The 10,488-nt window shown below is 66.2% G+C and overlaps 1 protein-coding gene across 1 annotated transcript; it reads right to left on the bottom strand.

The window, feature by feature from the left end:
* Nucleotides 1-2,859: 2,859 nt before the first annotated feature.
* PARP10 (poly(ADP-ribose) polymerase family member 10) lies at nucleotides 2,860-10,227 on the bottom strand. The gene is made up of 11 exons (XM_062515291.1): nucleotides 10,186-10,227; nucleotides 9,798-9,958; nucleotides 8,560-8,849; nucleotides 7,515-7,815; nucleotides 6,877-7,430; nucleotides 6,239-6,451; nucleotides 6,016-6,151; nucleotides 5,029-5,931; nucleotides 4,824-4,957; nucleotides 4,577-4,754; nucleotides 2,860-3,469 (listed from the first exon to the last, which is right to left on the bottom strand). Exons 2-11 carry the CDS (start codon nucleotides 9,955-9,957, stop codon nucleotides 3,162-3,164), a joined length of 3,177 nt encoding a protein of 1,058 aa, XP_062371275.1. The 5' UTR covers nucleotide 9,958; nucleotides 10,186-10,227; the 3' UTR covers nucleotides 2,860-3,161.
* Nucleotides 10,228-10,488: the final 261 nt, after the last annotated feature.

Raw genomic sequence — 10,488 nt, 5'->3', positions numbered from 1 at the left:
GGATTAACCCTGACCAGTGCTCCCAGTATAGCCAGCACGGCACGGGTTAACCCTGACCAGTGCTCCCAGTACACCCAGCACCGGGGGTAACCCTGACCAGCGTTCCCAGTGCAGCCAGCACGGCACGGGTTAACTGTGACCAGCGCTCACCAGTACACTCCGTACGGAGAAGGTTAACCCTTCCCGGTACAACCAGTACAGAGAAGATTAACTCTCCCCAGTATATCCTATATGGAGAGGGTTAACCCTGACCAGTGCTCCCAGTACACCCAGCAGGCAGGGGTTAACTGACCAGTACACCCAGTACTTCCAGTACAGAGAGAGTAACTGTGACCACTACACCAAATATGCAGAGGGTTAATCGTCACCACTGCAACCAGTGTGGAGAGGGTGAACCCCGCCCAGCGCTCCCACTGAAACTGGGCCCGCCCCGCGCTCCCGCAGGGAAATCCCGCAGCCGCTCGGAGCTCCCCGCCCCGGCTGGGCGCTGCTGTGGGCACAGCACCGGCACAGCATCGGCAGAACACCGGCACAGCATCGGCACAGCACCGGCACAGCACCGGCACACTCACAGCGGCTCAGGAAGCAGCACGGTTTCATGATTTCACTATTTCACTGTTTCACGGTTTCTTGGTGGCACGGGTCACGGCCGGCTGCCCCATTCAGAGCCCAGGGGAGCACGGTGGCGGAAAAATAAGATGGGAGCCCTGGCACGGACCTGGCACGGCCCTGGCACGGTCTTGGCACAGCCCTGGCACAGACCTGGCAAGGCCCTGGCACGGTCCTGGCACAGCCCTGGCACAGCCCTGGCACGGCCCTGGCACGGTCCTGGTGTAGCTCTGGTGCGGCTCTGGCGTGGTGCTCACACCCTGCCAGGCCACCAGCCTCTCATGGCCGGGGAGCAGAGCACGGCTCCAGCCACCAGCAGGGCAGGAGGAACGGCTGGTCTGGAGGATGGGGAGGATGGGGATCCAGGGATCCTGGGATCCCCCATGGGGCTGGGGAGGGTGGGGATTCAGGGATCCTGGGATCCCCTGTGCGGCTGGGGCTGGAGTCAGGGCCGGCAACTGGGACTGGTGCCCGGGACCAGTGCTGGGAAGCGGAGCCGGTGTGTTGATCCAGAGCTGGTGCCGGGAACCGGAACCGGTGTCCAGAACTGGACCTGGTAGCAGGAACAGGAGCTGGTGCCGGGAACCAGAGCCGGTACCGGGAGCCGGAGAGGAGGACAGGCGTGTGCGGAGCGCCCAGGTGAGTGTGCACACCTGGGTGCGGACACAGGTGGGCACGCGTGTGCAGGCACGCCCGGGGCGAGCAGCGCTGTGAGCCGAACACAGTCGTGCACACACGCGCAATGGGGGGGGTTTCAAAGACTCCCGGTGCCCCCCGCCACATCCAGTTGCTGGCCTGGCATCTCCCGACCCCCAGCCCCGCCGCACCGGGGCCATCGAGTGCCAAACCGACCCCGGCAGCAACCCCGGCACAATCGCACCCACCCTGCGGGGCGCAAAGACCACCGAAGACCTCGCAGAGGTCGGGGACATCTCCCGGCTCGACAGGACACCCGGTGCCCACCGTGGCACCTGCCGTGACCGGGGCTAAAGCTCAGACCCCCCCCCACCCGCTCTCGCTGCGGCCGTACCGGGGCTGCCGCTCGCTCCGTCCGTCCGGATCCGGTGCTGGCGCAGCAGCTCTCGCCGCGGTCATGTGCCGGTGCCGGCACGGGAGCAGGGAGCGAATCCCCCGGCCAGAGCCGGACAAAGAGCCCTTTTCAGCGGCGCTGGGCCCCGCGGGCCCCTCGGCGTCAGGGGACAAAGGTCCGGCTCGCTTGGCACCGGCGGCGCCGGGCACTCCCTGCCCGGGGCACCCGCGGGGCGCGGGGCACCGGACTCTGCAGAGGGGGTGGGATTGTGGCCAGGACCCCCTCCTGCACCCCCTGCACCCCCGTTCCACCTCGGCTCTCACCTCCACCCGTGGGGAGCGGGGCTGGCGCCACGTGCGCGGGGCTGGCACGATGCCCGCCGGGATCCCAGCGCTGGCACACGTCAGCGGGGCTGGCACACGCCGCCGCCAGCCCTGGCACCGCCCGAGCCCGCGGGGCCGGGGCCGCTGGTGTCACACCCGTGCCCACCCCGTGTGGGGTCCCCCAAAGTGGCGCGGGTGTCACCCCTGGCCCCGCGCTCGCCCAGCTGTGACCTGGGGTATGTCAGTGGGCAGCGCGGGCACGGAGGGGAGGGCGTGCGCCTCTGCCTCCCCGCCCCCGTCACTGCCTGCTGGAGGGTCTGACCAGGTGGGCAGCTGTGCCCCCAGCACTGCCCAAGGCGGGGGCTGTGCCCGCACACACAGGGTGGGCACCTGGGGACCCCCCGGCACAGCTCGGGGGTGCGGTGGGACAGTGGAGCAGGCAGGGAGGAGGGAGGGAGGAGGATGCAGGTACGGAGGAGGCAGGGAGCAGGTGGGGAGCAGGTGTGGAGCAGGGTACAGGTAGGAAGGGTGGAGGGAGCAGGTGGGGAGCAGGAAGAGGTGCAGGGAGCAGGAAGAGGTGCGGGAGTGGCTGGGTCCAGCCCTGGGGTGGCCCAGAGCCACCACCCAGCACAGCCACCTCATAGGGGGACACAGCACCCACATGCAGCTGCCTGACCCCAATCCCAGCGATCCCAGTTGGGTTTGGCACCCTATCCACTCCAATCCCCAGTGATCCCAGTTGGGATTGGAACATCCCATCCACCCCAATCCCCAGTGATCCCAGTTGGGACTAAGACATCCTCCTCATTCCAATGCTCCCATTTGGGATTGGAACATCCCCACCTCAATCCCAGCCATGCTCCACAGAGCCACGGCTTCAATTTATTCCAATTTTATTCGAAATTTTATTCCAAATTTCACTGGTGTCACACAGGTGACCCCAAGTCCTCCTTTCCACCTCCTGCCCTGGCACAAGGGTGCCCAGGAGTGTCCCCAAGTGAGGATCCCCCCACTCTGAGCTCCTGGGCAGGGCAGGAACCTCCCTGGCACACCAAGTCCCGATGGCAGGGCCCGACACCGTAACCCCCACGATGGCACCGGTGCCAGGGGACGCCAGGGGGATAAAAGGGGGAATAAAAAGGAGGGATAAAAAGGGGGGATAAAAGGGGGTCCTTGGAGCCGAGGCGCTGCTGGGGGGCTCAGAGGGGGCCCCCGTGGAGGCTGCGGCAGGTGATGAGGTACTGCGGGTAGGCCTGGGTGTCGTTGAAGATGACGAAGATTTCGGGTTGCCGGGTGTCGTCCACGACGCTGTGGAAGCGCTGGGGGACCCCGGAGCCCTCTCGCAGTGGGGGTGCCCTCAGCCCCGGCCTCCCGGCCGTGAACTCCCCGGTCAGCACCTTGGCCATGAAGATGAACTTGGTGCCGTCGGCGCTGGGCGGCGAGTACCGGTCCCGCGCCGAGACGGCCGAACGCGCCGCGAAGTACACGCCGAGGCCGTAGAGGGTGGCTGTGAGGTGGGCATCAGCTGGGCACAGGGGCAGCGGGCCTAGATCGGCACCCCCGGGCCACAAGGGCAGCGCTCTCCACAGCGAGGGCACCGTGCCCACCTTGGCACCCCCTTCCCATGAACCCATCATCACCCCCTTCCTGTGCTGATGGCACTGTGAACCCATCATCGCCCCATTCCCACACCGAGGGCACTGTGCCCACATAGGCACCCCATTCCCATGAACCCACGATCAAATGGCACTGTGCTCACCTCACCACACAATTCCCATACTGATGGCACTGTGCCCACCTTGCACCCCATTCTCATGAACCCACGATCACCCCCTTCCTGTGCAAATGTCATTGTGCCCACCTCATCATCCCACTCCACACCAAGGGCACCGTGCCCACATTGGCACCCCCTTCCCATGAACGCATGATCAAACAGAACTGTGCTCACCTCACCACCCCGTTCCCACACCAAGGGCACTGTGCCCACCTTGCACCCCATTCCCATGAACCCATCATCACCCCATTCCTGTGATGATGGCACCATGCCCACCCTGGCACCACATTCCCATGGTGTTCCCACCATCATGCTGTTCCCACATCGAGGGCACCGTTCCCACCCTGGCATGCCATTCCTGTGCTGAGGGCACTGTGCCCACCTCAACACCCCACTCCCACACTGAGAGCACTGTGCCCACGTTGCACCCCATTCCCACGCACCCATCTTCACCCCATTCCTGTACAAATGTCACTGTGCCCACATCATCACTCCATTCCCACCCTGAGGGTACCGTGCCCACATTGGCACCCCTGTCCCATGATCACCCCATCCCCACACTGAGGGCACTGTGCACCCGTGACCAGCCCATTCCTGTGCTGATGGCACCGTTCCCACCTTGGCACCCCCTTCCCACACCAATGGCCCTCAGTGCCCTGATCCCATGCGGCCAGCACCAGGCCCACATGGTCACCCTGTACCCAATGACACCCCACTCCCTTCAGCACCCCATTCCCATGCCAACGGCGCCATTCCTGCACTGATGGCATCACGCCTCCCTCAGCACCGTTCCCGCACCACGGGCACCAAGTGCTCACCCCACCCGTGCCCGGCGCTCACCGTTCTTGCCACAGAAGCTGCGGTTGAAGCCATGCAGGCAGATCTCACGGCTGGAGGCCTTGGTGGTGCCATGGAAGAGGACGCGCTCCACGGCGGTGCCGGCGGCACAGGCACGCTTCACGCTGCCTTTCTTCAGCTGGTACTGCTTGTACAGCACTGGATGGATCAGCTTCTGCACCTGCTGGGCACCTCTAGGTCACTGCTTTGCCACAGGCAGTCCTCAGGAGTCCCACGTGCCCAGACCCACCTGCACGACGCTGAGCTGGCTGTGCAGCTCCTCCAGCGTCCCGCAGAAATGCTGCACCGTGTCACAGAACTCCTCCGAGTCCTCAGCCAGCGCCATCAGCCTCACCTCCTCCTCCAGCCCAAGCACCTCTGGCCCTGCCGGGCAAAGCCCTGGTGAGCGTGGGCATGGCGAGGGACAGGACCGACCCCGCGGCACCCGCACGCACCGAGCGGGCAGCAGGTGCTGTCCAGCGGGGGCTGGCTGCGGCAGACGGGCACGGCACGGGCGCTGCCGATGTCGAACTCCTCCATGCGCTCCAAATCCACGGTGAAGGGTCGCCCGTCCAGCACCAGATCCAGCCGGCGCTCCTGGTGCGACCAGGCCCGCTCCAGCAGCGCCGCCGCCTCGGGGGCGTAGGGGACAGCGGTGCCAGAGGGGTCCCAGCGCACCCAATGCGCGGTGGTGGTGGCAGCGGTGGCACCGTGCCCCGACTGTGGCAGACGTTGCAGCAGCGATGCGAGGTCTCGGGCGGCAGGGCCCACGTAGTCGGCGAAGCCGTGCAGCGTGGCGGTGTCGCCGCGCAGGACGACATGCACGGCGTGCCGGCGTCGCAGCAGGGTCAGCGCACAGCGCCCGGCGGCCGGTAGCGCCCGCAGCCGCTCGCTCGCCACCTCCCGCGCCCGCAGCTTCCCCGCCAGCGCCCGCTCCAGCTCCTGCTGCACCGTCGAGGCGTCCTGCTCCAAGGAGCAGAACACCGTCGCGCACGCCGCGTCTGCCGCCTGCAGCGCCTCCTCCAGCGAGGCTTCCAGCGCGGCCAGCAGCCCGGCGTCCTCCTGGGCCTGCTCCTGCCGCTGCTCCCGGCTGTAGGAGCGCAGGGACAGAGCGGTGGCACGCGCCAGGTCCTGCTCCTCGCACCACGTGTTGTCCATGGAGTACTGGATGGCCAGGGCCATCTGCACCTCCTCCTCCACCCTAGTGTCCGACAGCAGATCCCTGGCACCGTCCTCACCAGGGATCTCATCCTTGGGGTCCCACTCGCCGTCGGGGACGGTGCCAGGCCACGGCTCGGGGCTGCCACGGCCGCCGGCGTTGCTCGGGTGCAGCGCTGCCATCACCTCCTTGATCTCCTCTGCGGGAGCAGTGCGGTGTCGACCGTGAGACCCCGCCACGACGACCAGCACCCTCACCCCGCTGTGGCACCCTCGCCCCTCACCTGCGTTGGAATGAAAGCCATCATCATCATCACCATTGTCAGCAGCGGTGTTGTTGCCCTCGGGAAGGTCCCGGTGCCAGGAGTGTGACCGGGAGTCCCCGTGGCTGCTTGGGGGCAGCAGCTCCTCCAGCTCCAGCTGTGGGGATGGAGGGGCGGCATCACCACCACAGCAGGGACCAGCACAACGGCACCTGCTTGCCAGACCCCTCCCCATAAGGCTAACCTGGGGATCTGGAGGATTCCAGGGTTCACCTTCCAGCTGGATGACACACTGGAAGCGGCTCTCCAGCTGCTGGAGGAGGCTCTGCCCGGCCAGGTCCCGCAGGAAGCGAGCAACACCAGGGAAGCGCAGCGTTGTGGGGTGCGAGGCCACCGAGTCCAGCAGGCTCTGCAGGAAATCCGCCACTGCCTGGCACTTGCCTGGCTCCCCACTCACCTGTTGGCAGATGGTCGAAGGGTCAGCACCTGGGTGTCAGTGCCTGCCCAGCTCCCCGCTCACCTGCAGGCAGTGTGGGCAGCAGCGTGGGGCTGGTACCAGGATGTGGAGTGACCACAGGGAGGTGGGGGCACAGCACAAGCCCCTGCCTGCACCTGTTCACACCTGCCTGTACCTACCACCTGCCTGTACCTACCTGTACCTGCTCACAGCTGCCTCTACCTCCCTGCACTGCTGCCTGCTCCTGCCCACACCCCTTCCTGTACCTGTTAGTAGCTGCCCACACCTGCCTGTACCTGCTCACACCTGCCTGCACCTGCTCACACCTGCCTGTACCTGCCTGTACCTCCCTGCACTTGCCTTTACCTCCCTGCACTGCTGCCTGTACCTGCCCACACCTTCCCACACCGCTGCCTGCAGCTCACCCGGAACCCAGAGATGTCCTCCCCCTCCAGCAGCAGCAGGGACACTTCGGGGATGCTGCCGAGCACGTCCTGGTGGTGCTGCTGCAGGTACCGCAGAGCTCCCGGCTCCGCCGGCACCAGCACCTCGTCCTGCACCAGCACAGCCAACATCGAGTCCGGGACCCCCACGGACACAGGCCCCGGGTGCTGGGCCTGGCTGGGCGCGGTCCCGAACCCCTCAGTGTCCTTGTCCCTACTGGGGACGACGGCTGACGGCTGCCCTGGCACCGGGCGCGACGTCGGCGCCGCCGGCAGCTGCGCTGCGGCGGCCGCGCTCGGCGGGGCGTTCGCGCGTGCCACGCTGGGGGCTGTGTCCGGCGGGCAATCTGCGTCCGGCGAGGGCTCCGTGAGCAGCAGGAGCTCCGTGTCAGGAGAACGGGCCCTGTCCAGAGTGGGGACAGTGTCCAGGGGCAGGTCCGTGCTCCCCTGCAGCGGCTCCAGGAAGGGGTAGTGGGGGACGAGCTCCAGCACCGCGTCCTGCAGCCGGTGTGGCCTCTGCAGCACCCGCTCTGCGGCTGCGGAGGGACAAACGGACGGGCAGCCGGTGGCCCAGGGCAGCTCCCCGCGGTCCCCTGGCACCAGCGGGGCTTCCCGCTCACCTGCCGGCTCCTGGAAGGTGACGACGGTCCCGCGCCCACCTGGCAGCGGCCTCACGTCCCTGACGCGGCCGCCTCCGCTGCGCCGGTTCTCGAAGTAGAGCTCGAGCAGGTCCCGGCTCGGAACCGGACCCGGTGCCCGCACCAGCACCGAGGGGCTCTGTGGGACCCGCAGCAGCGCCAGCCCCTGCTGCCGCGCACGCTGCTCCGCCGACGCCAGCTCTGCGGGACGGGCGGCGCTGGCACCGCGCACGTCGCCAACCCCACGGCCCGTGCCACCGCCCCCGCGCCCCGAAATGCCACCCTGGTGTTCCCAGACACCCCCCAGGCTCATCAATCCCCCCCAGTAATCCCAACCCTTGGTACCACGGTCATCCCCACCCCTCAGCAGCCTGATCATGACACCCCAACCCCACCCTGCTGCCCCCCAAAGCCCCTGGCAGCTCCATCCCATCACCTTTGCTCTCCACACCCCCACCCCCGGCATCCCCATCCCACCCCAACATCCCCATCCCAATATCCCCATCCCACCCTCAACATCCCCATCCCACTCCCAACATCCCCATCCCAACCAAAAGATCCCCATCCCAACCCCAAACATCCCCATCCCACCCGAACACCCCAAGCCCACACCATCCTAATACCACCCCCACATCCCCATCCCACTCCCAACATCCCCATCCCACCCCAAACATTCCAATCCCAACCCCCACATCCCAATCCCACCCCAAACATCCCCAACCCAATATCCCCCAACATCCCAATTCCACCCCCACATCCCATCCCTCCCCCAAAATCCCAATCCCACCCTCAAACATCCCCACCCCAATATCCCCCAACATCCCCATCTCACCCCCAACATCCCAATTCCACCCCCACCATCACAATCCCACCCCCACATCCCAATCCCACCCCCAAAATACCAATCCCACCCCCAAACATGCCCACCCCAATATCCCCCAACATCCCAATCCCACCCCCACATCCCCATCCCACCCCCAAAATACCAATCCCACCCCCAAACATCCCCACCCCAATATCCCCCAACATCCCAATCCCCTCCCGCGTCCCCCCCATGGCCCCCAATCCCACCTGGGGGGGTGAGGGGCTCCTGCAGGTGCAGCAGGCTCCAGCCTGGCACAGGGCCCTGGCACAGGGTGGCAGTGCCAGGGGGGACCCCCAGAAGGGTCTCCAGGGGTACGTCCAGGTTCTCGGGGGGGTTTTTGGGATCGAGGCTGTGCAGCAGCAGGTGGGTGGGGTCCCAGGGGGGGGCCGGGCGCACCCCCAGCTCGGCCCCCCCAAGCCGGTGGCTGCCGTGGGCCAGCACATTCTGTGCGTCTGGGGAGGGAAACTGGGGTCACTGGGGACTCAGCCAGCACAGCCTCAAACCCCCTGGGACCCCAAATCCCACCCCAGTGCTCCCATGTGGGATTGGGATCTCCACACACCCCATCCCAGTGCTCCCAGCTAGGACTGGGAACCCCAAAATCACATCCCAGTGGGACTGGGATCGTCCACACCACATCCCAGTGCTCCCAGTGGGACTGAGACCCCAAAATCTCATTTCAGTGCCCTCAGTTGGGACTCGGAACCCCCAAATCCCATACCAGTGCTCCCAGTGGGACTGTGGGCTGGTGGTAAAACCAGCACAGACTGAAACCCCAAAATCCCATCCCAGTGGTGCTGGAAGTTCCACACACCCCATCCAGGTGCTCCCAGTGGGAGTGGAAACCCCAAAATCCTATCCCAGTGCTCTCAGTTGGGACTGGGAACCCCAAAATCCCATCCCAGTGGGACTGGGAACCTCAAAATCCTATCTCAGTGCTCCCAGTGGAACTGAGACCCCAAAATCTCATTCCAGTGCTCTCAGTGGGACTGGGAACCCCAAAATCTCATTCCAGTGCTCTCAGTGGGGCTGAGACCCCAAAATCCCATCCCAGTGATCCCACTATGACTGGAAACCCCAATCCCATCCCAGTGGGGCTGGGAGCTCCACACACAATCCCAGTGCTCCCAGTTGGTACTGGGAACCCCACAGCCCATCCCAGTGGACTTGGAACTCTAAATCTCATCCCAGTGTTCCCAGTGGGAGTGAGACCTCAAAATCCCATCCCAGTGCTCCTCGTTGTGACTGTGCCCTCTCCCCCCACCCCATCCCAGCGCTCCCAGCTGGAACTGGGATCTCCAAACACAATCCCAGAGCTCCCACTTGGAACTGGGACAGTCACACACCCCATCCCAGCGCTCCCACTTGGAACTGGGACACGCCTCCCTGCCCACGCTTACCTTGGGGGTCCTCGAAGGTGAGGAAGAGGAGGGGGCCAAGGCGCTGGCAGCTCTGCACGGGCCCCCCCCCCGACCGCCGCCGGCTCTCGAAGTACAGGACCAGCAGCTCCTCGGGGGCGTCGGGGGGGACCCCCTGAACCTCCAGCACCCCCCCTGCCATCCTGGGGCACCCACACATTTGGGGTTGGCACCGAGGATCCCCCCCCAAGGAGTGACCCCAAATCCCCTCCCCAAATCCCAGGTCCGTGCTCCTCCCTCCCCAAGCCCCAGGGCAGGACCTGACCCCCCCCTCCCCCCCGATCTCCACGGACCTTTCCAGCACCGTGGGGACCCCACAGCCCCGGCGGGTCCCCCCACGCCCCCCGGCGGGTCCCCCCCTCCCACGCACCGGGCACCGCGCGGCTCCGCCCCGGCCAAGAACCGAAACCGAAACGGGACCAAAACGGGAAGGGGAGGGCAGGAGGGGCGGGGCAGGGGTGGAGACACGGGAGGGACCCCACGGGGGACACGGGGACAGGTGAGCACACCTTGGAGAAAGGTGGGGGGACACGGACAAAGACCCGCGGGTGACAGGGGGACAAGTGACTGTCCCTCGTGTGGGATCTCGGGACCCGTGACCGGCCCCACGAGTGACCAGGGGACACGGAAATGACCCCAAATGTGATGAGGGGACACGGAAAAAGCCCCACGG

This window comes from Cinclus cinclus, chromosome 1 (assembly GCF_963662255.1).
Source record: "Cinclus cinclus chromosome 1, bCinCin1.1, whole genome shotgun sequence".
In the NCBI taxonomy this organism is placed as follows: Eukaryota; Metazoa; Chordata; class Aves; order Passeriformes; family Cinclidae; genus Cinclus; species Cinclus cinclus.
Note: the sequence above shows the minus strand (reverse complement) of the source record. Positions and strands in the feature narration are given on the sequence as shown.